Source organism: Panthera onca, chromosome B2 (genome assembly GCF_046562875.1).
Source record: "Panthera onca isolate mPanOnc1 chromosome B2, mPanOnc1 haplotype 2, whole genome shotgun sequence".
NCBI lineage: Eukaryota > Metazoa > Chordata > Mammalia > Carnivora > Felidae > Panthera > Panthera onca.
The window spans coordinates 103984528-104010923 of NC_138343.1; the positions used below are offsets into that span (position 1 = coordinate 103984528).

Consider the following 26396-nt stretch of genomic DNA (forward strand, 5'->3'; position numbering starts at 1 on the left):
AGAGAGAGAGGGAGAGAGAATTTTAAGCAGGTTCTGCACTGTCAGCATGAGCCCGATGCGGGGCTCGAGAACCGTGAGATCATGACCTGAACTAAAATCAAGAGTTGGACACTTAAGCAACTGAGGCACTCAGGCACCCCTAAAGTTAGCATTTTTAACGAAGGCTAGGAAAAAATGTGGAGAGGGACAATCCTAACTCCAGAGAAAAGATGCCTGGTTGAAATCTTGCACTGGGGATATTTTAAGACTTAGCTGATTCCAGGCACATGCTCTTGCCTTTAGAATCTGAAGCATGTTATGCTTTATGGTCACCTGGGCCAGAAAACATGATTACAGTACTTGCTTGGTGCCTGCATTGGCTGTCCTGTGACCTTGCAGACATTCACAGTGGCAAGTTGAGCTTATAAAAATTAACAAATGCTAGGGCATCTGGGTAGCTTAGTCGGTTAAGCATCTGACTCTTGGTTTCGGCTCAGGTCATGATCTCACAGTTTGTGAGTTCGAACCTCACATCAAGCTCTGTGCTGTTAGCACAGAGCCTGCTTGGGATTCTCTCTCCCTCTCTCTCTCCCCCACTCACACTGTCTCTGTCTCTCTCAAAATGAATAAACTTCAAAATAATTTTTTTAATTAACATATGCCATTTAACCTTTGACATTCTCATTCTCATACCTGGTTTTAATGTTTTTACTGCTACTGGAGTGGTGTTGTTCCATAGGCCTTCCCATACTTCACCAAACTGACCAGATCCTAATCGCTTCAGAAGCTGTATGGAGTTGCGGTCTATCTCCCACTGGTCCACGGTTTTGTAAGACAAATCAAAAGGTGCTGGTACTTGTACCTGTTTCACAGAATAATTAGAAAAACTATAAGAAAAAGATTTAACAATTTTTTGGTTGAAAATAATAGTCTAAGCACTTTTAAAAAGAGAAACCATTTTTAAAACCAAAATATTGTAAATTTTATTCTAATTACTTTAAAATGGAAAGCAATTATGGCAGAATCTGTATCATTACCTCTTTGAGCTGATCTCCTCCCTAAATCTTGCTACATGAGGCACCTTGCTGTCCATCTGCCCCACCCCACACCCAATGCCATGCCTGCCTGAGTCTGGCATGGTCTTCCTCTGCCTCTTTACCTTCCTCTGCCAAGCTAAATCCTCCCAATGTTAAGACCCATTTGAAGTTCCACCTCATCCACAATTACTTCCCAAATTCTTTGGCCTATAGCGTTTACCATATGTATCATATATTTTTGCATAATTAAATTTTTCATCTTATTTTGAATTCATTTATTTATTTGTTCGTTCATTCATGTACTTGTTCATTTAATAAATAATAATTTTTCAAGCACCAACAAAGTGCCATTCTGTAAACAAAGTAGGCAAGACCCCTGCCCTCCAAGAGTTCATAATCTACTATCTACCAGAGGAAATTCTTAGCCCCTCCGCCAAGTCATTAGCATTTTGAGTACACAGAAGGTCATTTATGCTTCTTTGTGAACACTTTTCAACAATATTGGTTAAACAGAGTATTTTCTAAGCCATACTTTTGTATCAGGTAAGCTATTCTTAGCATGAGCTTAACCATTCTTGTGGGGTCATTCATACCTATTCTATCCAACATGTAATACTTACACCAAAGTTGCATGTTCACTGGGCAGGATTTAAGTCAATGAATTCCCTACATACTGGACAAAAGTCTTCAGCTTCTAATTGTCCATAATATTTTGGTCAGGCATCACCAGGAAGCTTTCAGTGGACATCCAGGCATAAACCATAGGGCTGGCTGTCCCATGGACAGTACATGAGACCTGAACTCAGACGAGGAGCTGAGGTTTTGCCCCCCTACCATGTAAGTCCACTACATAACTTTAAATCAACTTAGGTAAAACATGCAATAATTGAATACTGATAGACTTAATAAACTCTATAAATGTTGTTCGGCCTGGCCAAACTATTATAACAGTTACTTAAATGATATTTCTATATAGATATTTCAGCCAGATAATGAGCCTAGCAATTTCATATTGATATCCTTGAAGACAGAGCTAAATAAGAATTATATTCCAGCACTTTTTTTCCCTCCAGCCATATGAGTAAGTGCTCCAGTGTCAAGATACCAGATTAATTTCTTGGAGCAAAGGATGAATATTTTCTGGCTTCAATGAGTGCCTAAGGTCAGGAGTTGGCAAACTTTTTCTGAAAAGAACGAGATAGTAAATATTTAGGTCTTTGTGGGCCATAAGGTTTCTGTTGCAACTATTAAATGCTGTTCATACAGAGAAAAATCAAAGGCAATTTTTAAATAAATAAGCATGCTTATGTTCCAGTAAAACTTAATATTTAAAATGTAAGTGTGGGACAGTATTGGCTCATAGGCCATGGTTTCTCTATCCATGCCGTAGGTAATCAAATGACTTTTTTTTTCCTGAACGGACATATCACATGACTAATACTCCAGTATCTGAAGGGAAAGAGTTAACCTCAAAATCAACACAGCTTGGAAGCATTTTACCTTTAAGCATGGTTTTCCCAGCTGGACACACAGGCCATCCCTTGTCTTGGTGTAATGGTTCACAAATTCATTCAGTGTTGAAAAGATTCTTCTCTGGGTAAGGAAAAACCCCCCTTCATCCAGTCTTCTGATCCTGTAGTGTTTCACAATCCCTTCATCTAAAACTGGAACCCAAAATAAGTCCTATTAATATACTTCTTGCCAAAACCAAGCAAATCTACTTACTTTGTGGTGATAGTTTCAATGCATGGAATAAAATTTTCATAAATTCTGTTCATTTCTCAACTTTGTTTCAGAAAAGACTTCAGAAAGTTTATAAAGGATATATAGCAAAATAAAAAGGGAAAAGAAATGGGAAACCACATTAAAGGAAATAGAAGATAAAAATAACGGAGTGAGGTCACCACTAAAAATCTAGGCTTTGAGGCCTATTGAACTTGATTAAAACAAGCCATAAAATTGACTTTATCATTCTAAGGGTTCCTGCCTGACTCGGTCAGTAGAGCATGTGTTTCCTGATCTTGGGGTCGTGAGTTCAAGTCCCACTTATAAAAAAAAATTTGACTCTATCATTCTGGCAATGCAAAGAGGGAAATATTGTCAGTTTCAGAAATCACAGCATTCATAAGATAAAATCACAAAAGTTGTTTAAAAATAGTTCAACTCTTCCTGGCACAGAGACCAGGGAGAATTTTCTCCCATGAGATCCTATGAAGGGGACACTGAAATAGAATAAAACGGTGTCCTCAGGACTATCCGACAATAGCATCAGGAATTCTGCAGGGTCGCTTATTATTCTGTCTCTTAATGCAGGGTGATAACAGAATGTCCAAGCACAGTTCAATAAAAGCTATTCTACAGGGCCCAAAATAATGCAATCCATGTATACAACATCCCAGCACTATTGCTTGATCCAAGGGCAAGTCTCGTAACAGCCAGTGGAATGAACGGATTGCATACCCTTTTTCAAATCATCTGACTATAGCAGATTTCTTGCTTTTGCCTGCCACCAACAATTCTCCCTTCTTCTTGTAATAGCACCCCAATTTTTTTCAGAGAATCGTTGCTCCTCTGAGAGCATGTGGTCCAGAGATTATCATTGCCAACCTTGAGCCAAGGAACGTACAATCAGAGCCAAGAAGACTCAATTCCAGGACTTGTGCTACAGAGCTGCAGGAAAACAGGAAGAAGTTGTTATGATTGTTGTTTTGGTTTTGTTTCTGTTTAACTGCTAGGAGATTGGACCTACAGGCAAAATCTTGCCCCAGGCAGGGAGAAAGCTTTGCCTGGGAAGTTCTTTCCTTGATATGGAAAGTGAAACTTAGGGGCGCCTGGGTGGCGCAGTCGGTTAAGCGTCCGACTTCAGCCAGGTCACGATCTCGCGGTCCGTGAGTTCGAGCCCCGCGTCGGGCTCTGGGCTGATGGCTCGGAGCCTGGAGCCTGCTTCCGATTCTGTGTCTCCCTCTCTCTCTGCCCCTCCCCCGTTCATGCTCTGTCTCTCTCTGTCCCAAAAATAAATAAAAAACGTTGAAAAAAAAAACATTAAAAAAAAAAAAAAAAAAAAGAAAGTGAAGCTTAGACCCTGGAGCCAATCACACTGGCTTTTCAGCTTGAAGACTCAGTCACCTTTTTTACTTAAACTAGTAAATTTTTTACTTAAACTTTACTTAAAACTTTTTTACTTAAACTAGTTTTTGCACTTGCATTCAAAAATATTGACTAATACATTTCATAAGCTATTCTTTCACTTAGCCAAGTTATTGGTAAGTATTGAGCAGCATTTACCAGGATACAGATATTCTTAATTCCTTGCTAAATATAAAAATTATACTTTAATAATGGATCATGCTAGAGCAATGCTCTCTTGAAAGAAAAGAAGACTAAGAAAACAGCTCAATCCTAGTTTGGAAGTTTACTGAGGGCATGCCAATGACTAGGGCAAAGTTTTTCTCACAAGAGAATTGGCGCACATCACAATAGCTCAAAAAAAAAAACAGACAATATCACACGTTGCCAAGGAAGTCGAGTAAATGGAACTCTCACACACAGATGATAGAAGTGTAATTTTTACAATCACTTTAGAAAACCGTCATGCTCTACTAAAACTGAACACAGTCATACCTATAGTTTAGTAATTCCACTCCAACATATAACCAACAAAATGTACAATACATATACCAAAACACATGTATAAGAATGCTTTTAGCAGTATTATTTCTAAGAGTCTAAACCTGGAAACAATCCAAATGTCCATCAACCATAGAATAGACTAATAAATTATTTTATGTTTGTCCAGGGAATCCTATGCAGATTTATAAATAAACAAACCATAAATACACACATCTACATGAATGAATCTCACAAACACAAAAATATAGTTCCCTTATTTAAAAACTAGCAAAACTATTGATATTAGGAGTCAGACTGGAATGTTGGTAAGTTCTCTTTCTTGACTGGATGCTGGTTTACATGCATGTGTTCACCTCATAAATGCTCATCAAACCAAACTTTTATAAATTGTGTATTTTTATTACACATGTCATACATCAATTTAAAATTATTTTAGGGGCACCTGGGTGGCTCAGTCGGTTAAGTGTCTGACTTCGGCTCAGGTCATGATCTCACAGTTCGTGAGTTCAAGCCCCACATCGGGCTCTGTGCTGACAGCCCAGAGCCTGGAGCTTGCTTCAGATTGTCTCCCTCTCTTTCTGCTCCTCCCCCACTCATGCTCTCTCTTGCTCTCTCTCTCTCTCTCTCAAAAATGAATAAACACACAAAAAAATTTTTAAAGAATTTTTTAATGGTTATTTGCTCTAGTTCATGGACAAATAGAACATCAAGTCCCCAAAGTGCTACTTCATGGCACATGCTGAATTATTTCAGTCTAGAAAGTTTTTAAGGTAAATGCTACCTAATTCTCATTTTGGATATCAAATTTTCTCAGTAAAGTATTCAAAGAACACTAATTTTAAGCAAAATAACTTTCTGATAAGCATTGTGAAAAACCTGGTTACAAAATGTCCTCCTAAATAACTGAGTTAATTTTTGATATAAGAATATAGGTTATAAGCCAGAAAGATACAGAGGAATATCAAACATAAATGAAAATTTTTTTGAGTGTGTGATGCTGAATTTGAAGGTAGCCTTTCTATTACATCAACAATACTAATAATGTAACCAACACACCACACAAGCACAACTAATAATGCAATAATATCTTTTGTTCAATGCTTTTTGAATAATATTGAATAAGAAAGACAGTTCCCTGCACCTAGATGAAAGCTCCAACAGAGCTTTTCTGATCACACTTAATTATAGGTTCAGCTTTCACTTAAAATCACAAATGCAGTCTCAACTCAAGCTTAGATTGCCCAGTCCAAGATATTAATCAAAACACTCTGCTATTCAGTTTAATAGCTAATCTGTCTGTTCAGGTGTACATCAGGCTGAAAGGCAGCAGTGGGAAAGGTAGGTGTGGGTGGCTGTCTTTCTTTCTCTGCCTACAGGTGTTCTTTCCTCATGGCCTTGCCAGCCAGGATTTGAGTATCTAGGGTAAGAGCATAGAGAGGAGGAGATAAAGAATGAGGAAGTTCTTATTGGACTGGCAGAGTCTAAATCAGCTTCAACTCTCAGCCTGGCAGACGTTCAAGCTGATTCTTCTGTCAAGAACACTTATGTAGCCCCCTCCCTCCTAAGATGCAGGTGTCTGCTAAGCCACCTCTGCCCTAATTGCTTTTCAGCTTCTGCTTCTTTAGCAGTTTACCCTCCACTCCAACGCTTACAGGTCCCCCCTCATTTTCTGGCAGAAGTCCTCTTGAGCAGAACCCAAAACTCCTCCAGACCATTTATCTACAGCTCCCTGGCACTTTTGCTCATGTACAAGGTCCACTTATGGTCTAAGATAACACTCACACATCCTTTACCCCGACAGTTGCTGGGGACTGACTGATGCCATGTGGCACCTCCATCCTACTACTACAGGCTGCTTTAGCCTAGTCAGCCATTGAAGTCAGGCTCGAGTGTTGTATCTGACCAACTGGAGAGAGCAGAGAATAAACTCTCACAGTGGACTTCTCGCTAGGTTTGGGGTTCCACTCATCTCCCTGGGAAGATCAGAGGGACTCATAGCTTTTTCCAAAAGCAAAATGCCTTGATCAAAGCATTCCTCCCTCTTACTATTAGCACCCTTTTAAGATCACTAACAAGCTGAAGGATCCAATAGCTGCAATACCTGTCTTTGACCAACTTCTTGGTAAACTCTGGGTACGGTGATTTGGCATTGGATTTTACTTCCATTGTATCTTCATAGCTACAGTCAAAAATTCCATCTAGCATTCTGTAATACTCACATCCATTGAACCAAATGCTATGCTAAGCACTATAGTACATTATCTCTTTTTATCCTCATAATAGCCATACAAGGTAGACATTAATAGGCCTGTTTTGTAACTCGTAAAAGCAAGTAGTGATATTGCCAGGATTCAAACATGGGGACTTGTGATTCTAAGATTCCTTATAACTGGAGAGTTTCAGATAGTAGATCTAGTTGTCAAATAAGACACATCCAGTTCATGACCGTAAAATCATGTCATCTGTTATGTTAGTATTACATATAACAAATCTGAAGAGTCCACCAAAAAATTGTTAGAACTAATGAACAACTATAGTACAGATGCAAGATACAAGTCAATATAAAAAAAAAAAAAAAAACCTGTTGTTTTTCTATACACTGATAATAAACTATCAAAAAGAGAAATTAAAATAAAAATCCCCTGGGGCACCTCGGTAGTTCACTTGGTTAAGTGTCCAACTTCAGCTCAGGTCCATGATCTCACAGTTCATGGGTTCGAGCCCCGCTTCGGACTCTGTGCTGACAGCTCAGAGCCTGAAGCCTGCTTTGGATTCTGTGTCCCTCTTTCTCTGCCCCTTCCCCGCTTGCACTCTGTCTCTCTCTGTCTCTCAACAATAAATAAATGTTAATAAATAAATAAATAACATAAAATAAAAATCCCGTTTACAATGGCATCAGCAAGAATAAACTACTTAGAAATAAATTTAACCAAGAAGGTGAAAGATCTGTACTCCAAAAACTGTAAAATATTGATGACGAAATTTGAACATACACATAAGTGGAAGGATATTTCATGCTCATGGATTGGAAGAATTAATACTATTAAAATGTCCATACTACCCAAAGTCTTCCACAGATTCAATGCAATCCCTATCAAAATTCCAGCTGCATTTTTCAGAAATAGAACACACAATCCTAAAATTTGTAGGGAACCATAAAAAACCCTGAATAGCCGAAGCAATTGAGAAAGAACAAAGCTGGACTCATCACACTTCCTGATTTCTTTTTTTTTTAATATAACATTCTTTTCTATTTTATTTTATATTTTATTTTTTAAAATTTACATCCAAGTTAGTTAGCATATAGTGCAACAATGACTTCAGGAGTAGATTCCTTAGTGCCCCTTACACATTTAGCCCATTTAGCCCTCCCACGACCCCTCCAGTAACCCTCAGTTTGTTCTCCATATTTATGAGTCTCTTCAGTTTTGTTCCCCTCCCTGTTTTTATATTATTTTTGTTTCCCTTCCCTTATGTTAATCTGTTTTGTCTCTTAAAGTCCTTATATGAGTGAAGTCAAATGATTTTTGTCTTTGTCTGACTGACTAATTTCACTTAGCATAATACCTTCCAGTTCCATCCACATAGTTGCAAATGGCAAGATTTCATTCTTTTTGATTGCCGACTAATACTCCATTGTATATATATACCACTTCTTCTTTATCCATTCATCTATCGATGGACATTTGGGCTCTTTGCATACTTTGGCTTTTGTTGATAGTGCTGCTATAAACATGGGGGTGCATGTGTCCCTTCGAAACAGCACACCTGTATCCCTTGGATAAATGCCTAGTAGTACAATTGCTGGGTCGTAGGGTAGTTCTATTTCTAATTTTTTGAAGAACCTCCATACTGTTTTCCAGAGTGGCTGCACCAGTTTGCATTCCCACCAACAATGCAAAAGAGACCCTCTTTCTCCGCATCCTCGCCAACATCTGTTGTTGCCTGAGTTGTTAATGTTAGCCATTCTGACAGGTGTAAGGTGGTATCTCATTATGGTTTTGATTTGTATTTCCCTGATGATGAGTGAAGTTAAGCATTTTTTCATGTGTCAGTTGGCCACCTGGATGTCTTCTTTGGAGAAGTGTCTATTCGTGTCTTTTGCCTATTTCTTCACTGGATTATTTGTTTTTCGGGTGTTGAGTTTGATAAATTCTTTATAGATTTTGGATACTAACCCTTTATCTCATATGTCATTTGCAAATATCTTCTCCCATTCTGTCGGTTGCCTTTCAGTTTTGCTGATTGTTTCCCTCGCTGTGCAGAAGCTTTTTATTTTGATGAGTAAAATAGTAGTTCATTTTTGCTTTTGTTTCCCTTGCCTTCGGAGACGTGTTGAGTAAGAACTTGCTGTGGCTAAGATCAAAGAGGTTTTTGCCTGCTTTCTCCTCGAGGATTTCGATGGCTTCTTTCATCCATTTTGAGTTTATTTTTGCGTCTGGTGTAAGAAAGTGGTCCAGGTTCATTCTTCTGCATGTCACTGTCCAATTTTGCCAGCACCACTTGCTGAAGAGACTGTCTTTATTCGATTGGATATTCTTTGCTGCTTTGTCAAAGATTAGTTGGCCATACATTTGTGGGTCCACTTCTGGGTTCTCTATTCTGTTCCATTGATCTGAGTGTCTGTTCTTGTGCCAGCACCATACTGTCCTAATGATTACAGCTTTGTAGTATAGCTTGAAGTCTGGGATTATGATGCCTCCTGCTTTGGTTTTCTTTTTCAAGATTGCTTTGGCTTTTCAGGGTCTTTTCTGTTTCCATACAAATTTTAGGATTATTTGTTCTAGCTCTGTGAAGAATGCTGGTGTTATTTTGATAGGGATTGCATTGAATATATGTAGATTGCTTTGGGTAGTATTGACATTTTTTTTTAAATCTTTTATTTATTTTTGAGACCGAGAGAGACAGAGCATGAGCAGGGGAGGGACAGAGAGAGAGGGAGACACAGAATCTGAAGCAGGCTCCAGGCTCTGAGCTGCCAGCACTGAGCCCTATATGGGGCTGGAACCCACGAACCGCGAGATCATGACCTGAGCCAAAGCTGGACATCCAACCAACTGAGTGAGCCACCCAGGCGCCCTGGGTAGTATCGACATTTTAACAATATTTGTTCTTCCTATCCAGGAGCATGGAACCTTTTTCCATTTTTTTGTGTGTCTTCTTCAATTTCTTTCATAAGCTTTCTATAGTTTTCAGCATATAGATTTTTCACCTCTTTGGTTAGATTTATTCCTAGGTATTTGATGGGTTTTGGTGCAACTGTAAATGGGATCGATTCCTTGATTTCTCTTTCTGTCGCTTCATTGTTGGTGTATAGGAATGCAACCGATTTCTGTGCATTGATTTTATATCCTGCAACTTTGCTGAATTCATGAATCAATTCTAGCAGTTTTTTGGTGGAATCTTTTGGGTTTTCCATATAGAGTATCATGTCATCTTTGAAGAGTGAAAGTCTGACCTCATCCTGGCCGATTTGGATGCCTTTTATTTCTTTGTGTTGTCTGATTGCAGAGGCTAAGACTTCCAATACTCTGTTGAATAACAGTGGCAAGAGTGGACATCCCTGTCTTCTTCCTGACCTTAGGGGGAAAGCTCTCAGTTTTTCCCCATTGAGGATGATATTAGCATTGGGTCGTTCATATATGGCTTTTATGATCTCGAGGTATGATCCTTCTATCCCTACTTTCTTGAGGGTTTTTATCAAGAAAGGATGCTGTATTTTGTCAAATGCTTTCTCTGCATCTATTGAGAGGATCATTTGGTTCTTGTCCTTTCTTTTATTGATGTGATGAATCACGTTAATTGTTTTGCGGATATTGAACCAGCCCTGCATCCCAGGTATAAATCCCACTTGGTCATGGTGAATAATTTTTTTAATGTATTGTTGGAGCTGGTTGGCTAATATCTTGTTGAGGATTTTTGCATCCATGCTCATCAGGGAAATTGGTCTATAGTTTTCCTTTTTTTTTTTTTTTAAATGTTTATTTGTTTTTGAGAGAGAGGGAGCCAGAGCATGAACAAGGGAGGAGCAGAGAGAGAGGGAGATACAGAATCCGAAGCAGGCTCCAGGCTCTGAGCTGTCAGCACAGAGCCCGACGCGGGGCTCGAACTCACAAACCATGAGATCATGACCTGAGCCGAAGTCAGACGCTTAACTGACTGAGCCACCCAGGCCCCTATAGTTCTCCTTTTTAGTGGGGTCTCTGTCTGGTTTTGGAATCAAGGTAATGCTGGCTTCATAGAAAGAGTTTGGAAGTTTTCCTTCCATTTCTGTTTTTTGGAACACCTTCGAGAGAATAGGTGTGAACGTTTCCTTAAATGTTTGGTAGAATTCCCCTGGAAAGCCATCTGGCCCTGGACTCTTGTTTTTTGGCAGATTGTTGATTACTAATTTGATTTCCTTACTGGTTATGGGTCTGTTCAAATTTTCTATTTCTTCCTGTTTCAGTTTTGGTAGTGTATATGTTTCTAGGAATTTGTCCATTTCTTCCAGATTGCCCATTTTATGGGCATATAATTGCTCATAATATTCTCTTATTATTGTTTGTATTTCTGCTGTGTTGGTTGTGATCTCTCCTCTTTCATTCTTGATTTTATTTATTTGGGTCCTTAACTTTTTCTTTTTGATCAAACGGACTACGGGTTTATCAATTTTGTTAATTCTTTCAAAGAACCAGCTTCTGGTTTCATTGATCTGTTCTATTGTTTTTTTGTTTTGTTTTGTTTTGTTTTGTTTTTGGTTTCAATAGCATTAATTTCTGCTCTAATCTTTATTATTTCCTGTCTTCTGCTGGTTTTGGATTTTATTTGCTGTTCTTTTTCCAGCTCCTTAAGGCGTAAGGTTAGGTTGTGTATCTGAGATCTTTCTTCCTTCTTTAGGAAGGCCTGGATTGCTATATACTTTCCTCTTATGACCACCTTTGCTGTATCCGAGAGGTTTTGGGTTGTGATGTTACCATTTTCATTGACTTCCATATACTTTTTAATTTCCTCTTTAACTGCTTGGTTAGCCCATTCATCCTTTAGTAGGATGTTCTTCAGTCTCCAAGTATTTGTTACCTTTCCAAATTTTTTCTTGTGGCTGATTTTGAGTTTCATAGCATTGTGGTCTGAAAATATGCACGGTAGGATCTCAGTCTTTTTGTACTTACTTAGGGCTGATTTGTGTCCCAGTATATGGTCTATTCTGGAGAACATTCCATGTGCACTGGAGCACAATTCCTGATTTCTAACTATACTACAAGGCTATGGCAATCAAAACAGTATGGCATTTGCATAAAAATAGACACAAGGATCCATGAAACAGAAAAGAGAGCCCAGAAGTAAACCCATGCAGAAATGGTCAACTAGCTTATGACAGACAAAGAAGCCAAAAATATACAATGAGGAAAGTTCTCTTTAATAAATGATGCTAGGAAAATGAACAGGCACATGCAAAGAATGAAACTGGACCCCTACCTTACACCACAGCAAAAATTAATTCAAAAATGGCTGAAAGACTTGAATGTAAGACCAGACACCATAAAACTAGAAGAAAACATACAGGGTAGCCTTGTTGGCATCAGTCTTGGTGATGATTTTTTGGATTTGTCACCAAAAGCAAGGCAACAAAAGCATAAATAAACAAGTGGGACTATATCAAACTAAAAAGCTGTAGAGAAAAGGAAATTAATAACAAAATTAAAAGGTAGCCTATAAAACAGGAAAAATATTTGCAAACTACATATTCAGAATGCATAATGAATTCTTACAAAGCCACATCACAACAAAACAAAGCCAGTTTAAAAATGGGCAAAGGACCTGCACAGACATTTATCCAAAAAAAAAAAAAAAAAAAAAAAAAAAAAAGACAAACAGGGGTCCCTGGGTGGCTCAGTTGGTTAAGCCTCTGACTTCAGCTCAGGTCATGATCTCGTGGTCCATGAGTTCAAGCCCTGCATCAGGCTCTGCGCTGGCAGCTCAGAGCATGGAGCCTGCTTCAGATTCTGTGTCTCCCTCTCTCTCTGCACCTCCATTGCTTGCATTCTGTCTCTCTGTCTCTCTCAAAAATAAACAAACATTTAAAAAAAAAAAACTATTTAAAAAAAAAATGGCTAACAGGTACCAGAAAAGGTGTTCAGCATCATGAATCATCAGGAAAATACAGATCAAAATGACAATGAGACATCACCTCTCACCTGTTAGAATGCTACTATCCAAAAGATAAGAGATAATAAACACTGGGGGGTGTGGAGAAAGAGAACTCTTGTGTTGTGCACTGTTGGTGGGAATGTTAAATGGTGCATCCACTATGGAGTTTCCTCAAGAAATTAAAAATAGAACTACCCTATGATCCATCAATCCCACTTCTGGGTATATATCCAAAAGAAACACAATCATTATCTCAATGTTCACTGCAGCATTATTCACAATAGACAAGGTATGGAAACAACCTAAATGCATTGACAAATGAATGGATAAAGAAAATGTATACAGCATTAAAAAAGAAGGAAATCCTGTCATTTGCAACAACATGGATGAACCTGGAGGGCATGTGCTAAGTGAAATAAGCCAAACAGAGAAAGACAAATACTGAATGGTCACACTCAACATGTGGAAATTTTTTTTTAAAGTTGAACTCATAGAAACAAAGAGGAGAAAAATGGTTGCCAGGAACTGGGGGATAGGGAGAAATAGGGAAGAGGTTGGTAAAGGGTACAGACTTTTAGTTATAAGATAAATAAAGTGTGAGGATCCAAAGTATGACGTGGTCAATATAATTGATAACACTGCATTGTGTAATTGAAATTTGCTGGGACAGTAGAACTTCAACGTTCTCTTGCAAAACCAGAAAAGGTAAATATGTGAGGTGATGGATGTATTAATTAACTCAGTGGGAGTAATCCTTTCACAAAGTATATGTATATCAAATCATCATATTGTTCACTTTAATAAATATCTTACAGTTTTGTCAATTTTTCTTCAATAAAACTGAAAAAGAATCCTGTCATCTGCATATACAAAAATCTTGTAGTTTTAGTTTTTTTTTTTTTGTAATACAGAGTACATTTAGGTCCTCCCAAAGCCACGTAAGTTTTCTTCCATTTCAATTTTTGAAGTTTCTGCGACACATTCTTGTACCCTCTGCTCTGTCAAGTTACCATTCCCACTGAACATGACTCTTGGGACAATGTTAGTTACCCTGTATAATCATCACCAAGTAGAAGGGTTTTATTAGGATATAGAGCAAGGCTCATAACAATTCTTATTAATGGATTAAAAGGTTAACAAAAAAACTCAAAGAGAGCTGTCAACAATATTTGTCCAATTCATTTCTCCACAAAGTAATAAAAATATTAGAAGTAGAAGGGTAGCTAAATATAAAGCATACCTGAAATTTATATAAATGATTGGCCTCAAAAATTCAAGCTTTGCCATTTATCAAAAAGAAAAGTACACAAATTATAGCTGAGACCTCTAGCAAGCCAATAGGTCTATAACGGGAAATGATTGGAAGCAATAAAAAAATTCCCCTCTTCTGAACAAGACAGACAATATCTAGTTTCAAACTGAAGTGGACTATGTGGAAATTAAACGTAAACAGGAATTTCTTCTTAATGCACAACAAAAAATCTAAAAGATCTCCAAGCTAGAGGCTAAAGTCAATAAATAACTGAAGAGTTAAAGTACTCCTTGTGATTTTCTTAATAAGGATGCAAATGACAACGATTGCTATGTGTTTGGCAATTGTTATTGATTATAAAGAAAGCCTAAATAAATGTTTGCCAACTCTGTAAAGGTTTCAACTCGAAGCTGTAAAAGCCAATACTTGAGAGATCCAACACAACAAAAGTAATTTTGTTTAATAGAAAAAGCAATAGAGGGGCGCCTGGGTGGCTTAGTTAGTTAAGCATCCGACTTCAACTCAGGTCATGATCTCATGGTTCAGGAGTTCGAGAACCATGTCGGGCTCTCCGCTATCAGCACAGAGCCTGCTTCAGATCCTCTGTCTCCCTCTCTCTCTGCCCTTCCCCTATTTTCTCTCTCTCTCTCTCTCTCTCAAAAATAAATAAACTTTAAAAAATATTTTGGGGCACCTGGGTGACTCAGTCGGTTGAGCGTCCGACTTCGGCTCAGGTCATGATCTCACAGTCTGTGGGTTTGAGCCCTGCGTCAGGCTCTGTGCTGACCGCTTGCTCAGAGCCTGGAGGCTGCTTCTGGTTCTGTGTCTCCTTCTCTCTCTGCCCCTCTCCTGCTCACGCTTTGTCTCATTCTGTTTCTCAAAAATAAATAAATGTAAAAAAATAAATAAATTTTAAAAATAATAAAATAAAAATATTTTAAAAAAGAAAAAAGAAAAAGCAATAAATTGGGAGATGGGAGACCCAGGTCACAATTGAACTTGAAAATGACCAAAAACACCTCAATCTTACCTGGCCTCGGTTTTTCCATCATTAAAATAAAAAAGCTGGCTTTAAGAAATCTCCAAATTTCCAATTGTTTCCACCTTAGTGATCAAACATATCTGACTGTTGATTTCTCTCCTTGAATTCCCATTCTCCTTGATTTCTCTCCTTGAATTCCCATTACTTTTTGTAGCCCTTTGATAAAACAAGTAATTCTCACCTCAGAGCCCTTAACACCACCTTGGATGCTTTTCCTACTAATCTTCTTGTAGCCCACCTCTTCCTTCAGATCTCAGTTTAAATCCTCAGAACCACCTTTGTCCCCCGACCCTATTGAATGTACCTCTCCCAGATCCCTCTAATCACCTTGTTTAATCGTGATAGTATTTATTTAGAATAGATCCATGATGGCAGGGACTCTGCCGTTTTGATCCAAAACCTAACCAGAGCTTGGCACAGAGGAACAACTAACATAAACATCTGCTAAATGAACGAAAAATGATTCACTAACTCTTGAATTTGAAGTGAAATATAAGCTTCTGAAATGTCTGCTGCAAAATTAAATAGGTAATTATACAAATATTTCAAGATAAGACTTCCCTGGAATTGTCTTTTTAAAGGGAGGAAAACACACTTGGCCCCAGAATATACATACTGTTAGAGGACAGACATTCATATTTATATCCATTTTTTTTGTACATAACACAGAAATAACTGTTCCATCCCCCATATCCAGAATGGATATTTATATAAGGTTCATTCAAGTTTTCAACCTAAATAAGACTAAGAGACCATATATATATATATATATACACACATATATATATGTATATATATGTGTGTATATATATATATATGTGTATATATATATATATATACATATATATACATATATATATGGTTATGAATATATATATAATATACCTGATTTAAAAATTAGACCACAGAAGCTACATCAGAAAAATTCAATACATTTTAGTCTGGATGAAGGCACTTTTCATATTGTATTTTTGAGTAATCAAATCCAAAATATATGATTGTTTTTTAAAAGTGGTTTTAATGTGTTAGGTGAGCCCCAAGTCATCATTTCCAATAAAGATTGAATTCACAGGGTCTCAGAACTAGGGAGAAATGAATTTTCTATTCTTTTTCTGGTTTGCTGTGATCTTTATTATTGAGCCAAACCTATTTCAAATTCCAGAGACTATAAGTGAATGATAATGTTTGTGCCATTCTTACTGTGAATGACGGAGTTCAGACTAGTTAAGCATTCTAAGTAGTTCATCTGCAAAAACCATAAGGCTAACTATAAAATATAATGAAGCCATCAATCAACAAACTCAGGAGCATCATGACTGAATGAATTTAGCTAAAAGGCCAGGCATCCTGAGTTTACATCTTGACTCTCATGTACGCTGTTTGACCTAGGGGAAAATGTTTCACCTGTCAACAGATTAATCTACCAGAACATGTCCAAGAATTAGGATATATTGCAGAGATGTAGGTAAGCATGTAGGAGGAGCAGACTAAAGGATTGTTGAATGTTGAAAGAATTCAACTCTTTCTTCCCACTAACTTCTGTAAGGACTGTGGCATAGGTCACATGATTATTTGGCCACCTTCACATCCAGAGTAACTAATTGTGGGGGAATATGTGTGATATAGATGGAATCTTATGATTTCAGTCCTATTTGCCAGACTCAAATGCGTTTCTTTTTTTTTTTTTAAGATTATTTACTTTGAGAGAGAGAGAGAGAGAAGGAGAGAGAGAGAGAGAGAGAGAGAGAGAGAGAGAGAGAGAGAGAGAACCAGCAGGGGAGGGGCAGAGAGAGAGGAGAAAGAATCGCAAGCAGGTTCTGTGCTGTCAGTGCAGAGCTGGATGTGGGGCTCGAACTAACAAACCGTGAGATCATGGTCTGAGCTGAAATCAAGAGCGATGCTTAACCAGGTGAATCACCCAAGCGCCCTAAAATGCTTTTCTAAGTGGTGGATGGCAGATACAGAAGTCCAGCTTTCTCCTAATGGCGAGATCCTAGTTGATAGGGCCTCTGATGGTAGAAAAGTGTTTGCTGCTACACAAAGCAGTGCTGCAAGCTTTCATCTAAAAGCACTTTCAAGGAGTTCTGTCCCCGTTTTACCACACCACTAACACATGATTCAGTACATATTACATCATTATGAAATCCAAGATATTCCAAAATTAGGTTTTTTAAAAGACACAACCTCCAGAAATGAGCTTCAGAATGCAATATGAACGTGAAGTTAGAGACTGTCTGCAACACACGAAGACAACCTAGAAGCCCAGTGAAAAATACCAGTAAAATGAGTAGTTTGGCATCTTAACAGGCAAACAAATGGTTGATTGAGCAGATTTTCATTTTTCAGCTGATCTTCTGGCATCATCTGGGCACAGCCTTATTCCTCTTGACTGATAATAATCTGTTCCCATACTGAGTAAAACAATATGACTTAGTTGATTGAACAAAGGATTGAAAATCAAGAACTCACTGCCCTAATCTTATTCCACCAGTGATTTGTTCTTTGACCTTAGGCAAGGAATTTCATTTCAGTTTCCTTATCTAGAAAATGAGAATAATGATCTTATCTATAGACCCCCACAGGGACCGTTTGAGTGTCATTATTCACAAGGGATGATAGATATATCTAAATGTGCAATTTGTGAGTACTATATTAGAATATCAGTACTATCAAATAGCTTTGTCAACAAAAGAGAGCCACTTAGAAAGTAAAATTTTCCACTCCTTGCACAATAATGATTATGTTACACAGTGACCACCAAACATATTAAGTGAAGAAATTGTTATTAAATCTGTGTGAGAGAGTTCCCGTACTTGCAAACTCCTGCTTATTAGTACTTTTCAAAACTATTATGAAGATAATCACAATAACTCCTCCTATACCATTGCCTCAGAGATCATGCTGACATTGGTCTACACCAATAAGTAAATAACATTCAATTGACTTATTATATCGTATCCCTATTAAAACAGAATTCAAGACACACACTCATTGTGCACTCTATTTTGTTCTACAGCAGATACAGTAGGATCCCAGTATGAACAGTTTTGAAAGGAGAAAGTACATCTAAAAAGATTTTAAAAAGTATCATGCAGAAGAGTTGTTATCTTCTTTTCTCGGAAAATAAAACACACACAATACAACCAAAGGGAATAAATGGAACTACTTTTTACGCATATGACTCAACTAGTGCGTCCCCAAGGACTTTTGCCTTCCAGCCAGGCATATTTCAGAGTGCTGTGGACATTGGTCAGTAAGTCTATTAAACTGGTAGGTTGAGCTAAGTGAAGACCCATGAAGAAAATGTCTTCATTAGCCGACTCAGAAAAATTTACTACAAGTGCTATTTGAAGATACACCCCAATACTAGGTACCTTTGTAAGTCAAAGACGATATAATCCGTTACCCTAAACCGTATGTCTGTCCAAATACTTATGACATTTTTGAGGAAAATGTTGGTCTTATCCACAAGACCCTTATGATCCTTCTAAAAGTAAGCCAAACTCCCTTTCAAAGCTGGCTCTTAAATTTTCAGAACAGAACACTAATTTTATTGTTTACACATCTTAAGAAGATGAATATCTGGGGGCGCCTGGCTGGCTCAGTTGGTAGAGCATATGGCTCTTGAGCTCAGGGTTGTGTGTTCAAGCCCCACATTGCGCGTGGAGCCTACTTGAAAAACCTAACTAACTAACTAACTAACTAAAATAAAAATTAAAAAAAGATGAGTATCTCTTTAAATTAGTAGTACATAATTGTAACATTGAATATGTTGCCAGATGACTGGGAAGTATCTCCCACAGTTTCACGTGAAAATGGCTTTTTGCAGCATCTGATATTGCAGAGAAAGTCTCCAGGAAACGACTCTTTATTCCTCTCGGGACTCTAATGTCTCACTCAATATTATATCTGCAATAGATCACCAGGAATTTACATGCTCGGATTATATTATCTCAGTTTCCTACAGAAAATCTTTCACTGGGTAAGATTTAATATGACATGTGAGCCAGTGCTTCCACTTTTCAAAACTTACCCTAAGGAAATAATCCAAATATTGACATGCATGTATTTAACTGTATCCCTGCTTTGTTCCAGAAAGACTCAAAGGCTTGCATAAATTATCAAAATAAAATAAAATTTAGAATAAGTGGATGAAGGGGCGCCTGGGTGGCGCAGTCGGTTAAGCGTCCGACTTCAGCCAGGTCACGATCTCGCGGTCCGTGAGTTCGAGCCCCGCGTCGGGCTCTGGGCCGATGGCTCGGAGCCTGGAGCCTGTTTCCGATTCTGTGTCTCCCTCTCTCTCTGCCCCTCCCCCGTTCATGCTCTGTCTCTCTCTGTCCCAAAAATAAATAAAAAACGTTGAAAAAAAAAAATTAAAAAAAAATTAAAAAAAAAAAGAATAAGTGGATGAAGGAAATAGGACAAAAGGTGAAGGAAAGGACGATACTCTAGGAACAAGGTTGGTATGCTTTATGTAAGAGGTGCTTTTCACATTCCAATCCATGTTTGCTAGATACGCACCAAAGATTCAACTCTGCATTTCTGGCAGCTCACAGCCATGAGGGAAACAATTCAGTTACCTGATTCCCTGAAGAAAATAGTAACTGTTACTCAAAAACAAAAACAGAAAAACAAAGCCAAAAAAACCACAACCATTCCTGGAATCGAAATGAGAAATTTCTCATTTGGTCCTCACAAAGAAAACACAGAAGATGAAAAAAACAAACAAACAAAACAAGAGAAACAAATAAACAAACAAAACACAGAAACTGTCATGAGTAACAACAGCAGCAGCATTCTTAATATAAATACACCAACACATTGCAAAGGGGTGGCTCTGACAGTGTCCGTTAATGGGGGTCCATTTTCAACCTGAAATTCAACGAAAGCATTTATATGGGAAACCAAATGCAGTTAATCATCCAAAATAGGAAAAGCTATATGTATAAGGATGCTCACTGCAGCATGTTTATAGCACTAAATGACTACTAAATTGTAATAGCTCTGAAAATTGAGAGTTAAAAATATAATCACAAAAATTATGAAGGAACAAGAAGAAACATAATGTGCGAAGGAAATAAGTGGGGTACAAAATTAAGAGAATAGTACAATTGCAAACAGGAGGATACATCTGGCAGCTTACATATCCTGGGGCCTTTAGCGCTAAAGGAACCCTACTGAGGTCCCTGTGAAAACCATAATTGCATATGGGAAAAGATGATTAAATTTGCCAACATGAAAAGATTGCCAGATTTGTGAGTATTTTACACCCTCTGTTTTCCAAACCAACGGAAATAAAGGTACAGTGACTTTAAAATAAAAATGCATACATAATGTTTCCAGCTTTTTTAGAGAGGCAATATAAGAATTAACCCTGTAAGTCAAGACTTAGCTCAAGACTGTCTATTCTGATACTTGATAGTCTTTATATAAAGACCCCCGTGAATTCATTTCTCTTTGAACTTAATGCTTAAAATCATAATGCATCTCTTCCTACATTAAGCCAGTGAGAAACACAATGTGTTCCCCTTTTTGCCTTATCTGCCAGAAAACCCGTGGCTAAACTGACTTCTAAACTGTGATAATTATCTCCCATTAGAGGCTCAGCAAATTCTATTTCTCTGTTCTTTTTCATTGGTTTTGTCTTTTTTATGTTTTGCTGTGTTTGACACTGTGTTTTGGTAGTGTAAGCCAACCTAAAACCTTTTGTAGAAGGAAGCAAACATGCACAAATGAAATGATAATCAAATGAAATGGTGCATCTACTAAACATAAGAAGGAACTTCTAATGGAAAAAAACTGTCCAACAATGGAATAGGCTAATTCTCTAGCTTTCTGATCACGGGAAGTTGGAAGCTCCTTTACAAATTATAAAAAACTCCTCAGGGGCACCTCAGTCGGTTAAATGGTTAAGCATCCGACTTCAGCTCAGGTCATGATCTCACAGCTCATGGGTTCAAACCCCACGTGGGGCTCTGAGCTGACAGCTCGGAGCCTGGAGCCTGCTTTGGATTCTGCCTCTCCCCCTCTCTCTGCCCCTCCCCCACATGCACTCTGTCTCTTTCTCTCTCTCTCAAGACTAAATTTAAATAAATAAATAAATAATAAAAGACTCCTCAGAAAGAACAGTATTAGACTAGTCTTTGCAAATTCTACTAGTCTGTCAACAAAAAGAGAATGTGATATGGGAAAGACAAGACATTTTAAAATTGATTTAGTCTAAATCCCTCTTGTACTGATTGGGCAAAGTCCAAGGTTCCAAAATAAAATCGCTACTTGTTTGCAGGGCTGGAAGCCAAGTCTAGTCATCTGGGGTGCCGGCAAATGACAGTAGAACAGCAAAGCTTTCAACCACTTATTTCCTGTTTCCTGGCTTGTTTGTTTAACAGAGTAGTAATTTACTAATTTCTCAGGAGAATGTTTTAGATCTCAAAGGTTTCTGAATGGTATCTTTCCTTCCCTTCCTTGTGAAAATTCTCTCAAAACCCTCAGGAATCTTTCCCCATGCTGGAGAACTCCTCTTCTCCCTGCTTTCAGTAAGTAGCAGATGTATTAATCTGAGTGAACATCTAAGTCACTGTGGAATGTAGTGAATGATAATTAAAATACCCTGAAATCAATTTGTATCTTCTTGTGAAAATGGGAAGGACTTCTTGTGTATTAGCTGATTTATTTATTCTCATAGCAGAATATGATCTCCTTCCACTTTTTTCATGGTGCTTAGATATGCATGACAACTACTGGTACTTTGCTCATTATTCCTTCACATTTCCAAGAGACAATAGCTCTCATTCTTGGAAATTTCTTCATACTGAATGAGGACCCAGGATATAGGATATGTGCCTGCTGTGCACTTCAGATAAGTATTTGATGATAGTTACACAAGGATCTGTCTGGTTACATTGCACTTGTCATCCTTCGGTGCATACATACTTCAGGTCACGTTCAGGTAAACACTCCACAATACAGACACACCATCCCCTAGTCACAGGCTGCACTTGGAAGGCTGGTCAGTCATCTTCCTAATGACTCACCAGCTCAGGGGTGAAGCAGGTGAACAACTGTGAACACTCAGCATGATCCATCGCTACTCCCAGAAAAAGTTCAAAGCGCATGATCCGGGCCAGGTGCGCCAATGCCTCCATCTTTCCGTGCAAAAGGCAGCGCTTTTTGTGCATAATAAAAAGAGCAATTGGATTTTTATTGAGCATCTGCCTTAAGCAAGCAGTGTGCTCAGTGCTTTTTTTATGTAATATTTTATTTAATCCTCCTAACAACCCTGTGGGATATGGATATTATTTTCATCACATTACTGAGGAGAAACTAAAGTGTACGAAGAGATTAAGTAATTTGCCCCTGGATACAAAGCAGGTAAATATTAGTGCCATGATTCAGAAGCAGGTGATAAAACCCTGAACGCCACTCTCTTACACCAACTGATCCTTACACCAACTGTCTCCCTTGATGGCCAGGCAGCTCTCGAAAGGCAACGCTCACTTTACTTGCTCTGGAAGCAAGTGAATTTGTTGCTACTTCTTAATCATGAGATGATGATAATGCTGCAGATAAGGCCTATTTCTGCAATTGACATCTTTTAAAGGGAAACATAGCTTGAACATTCCCTCCTTGAAACATTGCACTCCATCTAATACCATGATTATTTCTCATTTTTACTGCTTCTCAGGCTTCTGCCCCTCCATCTGCTCCTTCGGCATTGCTCTGACCCAGGACATCGCATAATCTATCACAACTTGTTCTTTTAATTTTTTTTTTAACGTTTGTTCATTTTTGAGACAGAGAGAGACAGAGCATGAACGGGGGAAGGTCAGAGAGAGGGAGACACAGAATCTGAAACAGGCTCCAGGCTCTGAGCTGTCAGCACAGAGCCCGACGCGGGGCTCAAAGTCACGGACCCCGAGATCATGACCTGAGCCGAAGTCGGCCGCTTAACCGACTGAGCCACCCAGGCGCCCCTGTCACAACTTGTTCTTGATGTTACTGCAGACATTCAGCTTCCAATGACTATAATGAATATGCAGTGACTCCCAGTCTCTCTCTGCAATGCTGCCTTCACTCTTGCCTTCTAGATCCCTCAGGCACCTCAAATGTACCAAGTCAAAATTTTAACTCCCATTATCTTGCTTCCCAAGTTTCCACCCCAGCTTGAATACTCTGTCTCAGTGAATGGTACTGCCATCCTGAAACCCAGATGGTTAAACTAGAGATGTGGGGGTTACCCTTGTACCCCCTCTCTTCCTGACTTCTCATCTCTGACTGAGCATTGCACCCACCACCACCACCTCGTGGACTGCCCCTCGATTTCTCTCTCCTGGACTATTAGAGCAAGCTCCAACACTGCCCTCCCTGTCTCCAGCCTCACTGTCCAACTGCCACAGTCACCCAAGTAGCCTTCTAAAACCTGAATCTGAACTTGCCATTCTCCTTTTTAAAGCTCTTCAAGTGTTTCCTATTGCTAAGTTCAAATGCCTCAGGAGAGCTTTCTGCTGCACTCTATCTTCAAGGTTTAAATACGTATCTATAGTTTCCTGAATGCACCATACTGTTTCCTTTTTTTTCCTCCCCACCCTCCCCAACCATGCTGGTTCCTTTGTTTGTTTGTTTTTTCCTCCCTGCCCCCCTCCAACCATGTTGGCTCCTGTCTGTGCATTTGCACAAACTGTTAACTCCAACTAGAATGCTATTCTATTTATATATTAGACCTAAATTCATGTTTCAAGGCCCTGCCCAGGCATCTCCTACTCCGTTAAGCCTCTGGCCTAAGCAAGCAGAGCAGCTCCCTTGGCCCTTTGTATCTCACTTCTGTTATTGAATTCATTCCACACTATTGTTCCTGTATATTGTTGGGGAGCAAGAATTCCTGTCCCCTCAAATGTCCTTCTAGCTGGACTAAGAATCAAGTTGATATGAGACAGATTAACAGGAGAAAATCAAATTTAAAATAAGCATGCATATGGGGAGGGGAATCCACACAGACAGGGAAATTCCAAAGACAGTCAAGCGAAATCAAGTACATACGTCATTCTGAACTGAAGAGAAGGGGATTGGGGTCTGGGATTGCAGAGGAAAGAAATGCATTTGACAGGGTGATAAGAAGAGCAGATGTTTGGTAATTAGATGTTTGCCCTGCCATACAGATGGGTCACTCAGATAAAATGTGTCTTTGTTAATAACCCTTATTCTGGAAAGGCCCTAATTTAGATTCTTCTGTATGCTTAAAGGAGGGACAAAAGTTTCTCTTGAGCCCACAGGGTCTAAAGTGCCTTCAGCTCAAATAATCCGTATGCCAAAGTGGCACACTCAGTGAGGGGGAGGGAAGCTGTCCTGAATGCCTTCAATATTTACACTGTACCTCTTCTACTGGATCTCGAGCCTTTAGGCTGCATTTATTGATACGAGGCATGTCAATGAATCATTCTCTCTTGGCCCTTGCAATGGCTTCCAATAGGTGCAACATACTTCCCCATCACACTGGCTTAGGATGCAGCTATGTGATTCCTTTGGAGTGGGGGCAAACACAACATATGGCACTTCCTAGCAGAAGCTTTAAACAGTCTGAATAGTTTGCCCTCCTCTTCTTTGCTCCACCCCATTTTCTGCTCTCCACCCTGAGAGTGTCATACCCAGACTGCCCCTGCTCCCTCGGCCTGAGTCCCAGAATGAAAGATACATGGAGTTGAACCCAGGTCTGGTACCTCTGACAGAGCCTCACCCACCAACAACCCTCTCGCAAATGAGTAAACCACTGAGTTTAGGGACAAAAACTGACTAACAGAAGACATTTTAAAGAAAGCAGCATGATTTCTGAACAATATTTAAAAGATGTCAAAAGATCCAATTTTGTAGCTAGCCACCCTCACACCAACTTGTGTTGCCTTGGACCAGTAACTTACCCTACTGGTCGTCTAATCCCTTCAATTGTACAATGCGTATTTTGACTGGATGATCTGAAAATCCTTTCCTGTCCGAATTCTAACTCTACTATTCTAGCAAGGGACTTTACAGAAATACATATAGTCATCACAACATTGGAATGTGGTGGAGAAAAATGATGATTTCTACCTTCTGAAAGAGAAAAACTAAAACCCAAATTTAAACAGATGGAACCTAAGAATTCTGGAGGTTGATCATTGTGACAAAGGCCCATTCAGGGCAACATGGTGGGTTATACGTGGTCATATGTGATGATAAATGTGCTTGACTTTTGAGGCTCTGCCCTGTTCACTGGGCATCCCTCCCACCCTGATAGCAGCTCCATTATCACACCTAATCCTTGCTTTTTACAACCTAAATTACCAAAGCTAACAAAACAAAATGCTGAAACTACACTGCAAATTTCAAAGAGATGAGAGCAAAACTAGTGTCTTCTTAGGTCCATCCCACCTAGCAATTAGCATACTTTCATGGTCCTGTTGTTATATCACAACATGCTAAATAGTCTGAAGGCTCATTATTGCTTAGGTTTGAATGCTAACGACAATGGCAGATATATATATTGCTTGCCTGGTACCAGGCAGTGTCTTAAGTACCTTACATGTATTGTAGTAACTCATCTAATCCAAAGGACACCACCAAGAGGTAGATGCTATTTTTAATTTCCGTTTTGCTGAACAAGGAACAGAGGCACAGAGAGGCTGAGTGATTTGCCAAAAGCCACCCGGTATAAGAGGAAGAACCCAAACCAAACAACCAGGCTAGAGAGCTCATAATCATAAACCGTAATACCTTTAATGGGAGAATCCAACTGAAGCTCTGATGACCTCATCTTCCCAGCCTAGATATTCTTAGTGTAAAATTATGCTTCCATATTTCTTTCAAATTGTCAGTGTTAGAAGGCAATTTTCATTTCTACTCCAATCCATCATTATTCTGTATAGGAAAACAAAGTGTTTTCCTTGATTTCAACTGTTTGCTTCCTCTTATAGAAACCAGAGTAACACAACAAATATATAGATATCTTTCCGCATCTCCCTTCCACTGCCAACTAGAATGTATGCTTCATGAGGGCAGAGACAATCTTGTTTGCCTTGTAGCTCAGCCTTCTGAATACTAAATGCACACAGTGGGCATTAAGTAAGTATTGAATGAATGAATGAATGAATGAATGAATGAATGAATGAAAAGTTCCTGAAGGCCTGGGTCATCATTTTGTTCAGGATTATACACAGAAGAGATATACAGAAAATGATGCTTACTAAAATTATATAATAATAGGAATATAATTTTTGTTTTTCTCCCTTTACATTTTTGCCTCTTCCATATTTAACTTCCAGAAAAATATTTTTAACAGCATCTGCAGGTGATAAGG

General features: G+C 38.7%; 1 protein-coding gene across 1 annotated transcript in view; it reads right to left on the minus strand.

Moving 5' to 3' along the window:
• The window catches only part of FRK (fyn related Src family tyrosine kinase), a 107905-nt gene that overhangs the window by 18244 nt on the left and 63265 nt on the right, over positions 1 to 26396 (minus strand). Inside the window, exons 3-4 of the mRNA XM_060616447.2 lie at positions 2517 to 2680; positions 673 to 841 (exon numbers count right to left, since the gene is read on the minus strand). Coding sequence (XP_060472430.1) covers positions 673 to 841; positions 2517 to 2680 — 333 coding nt within the window. The remainder of the gene's footprint in view (positions 1 to 672; positions 842 to 2516; positions 2681 to 26396) is intronic.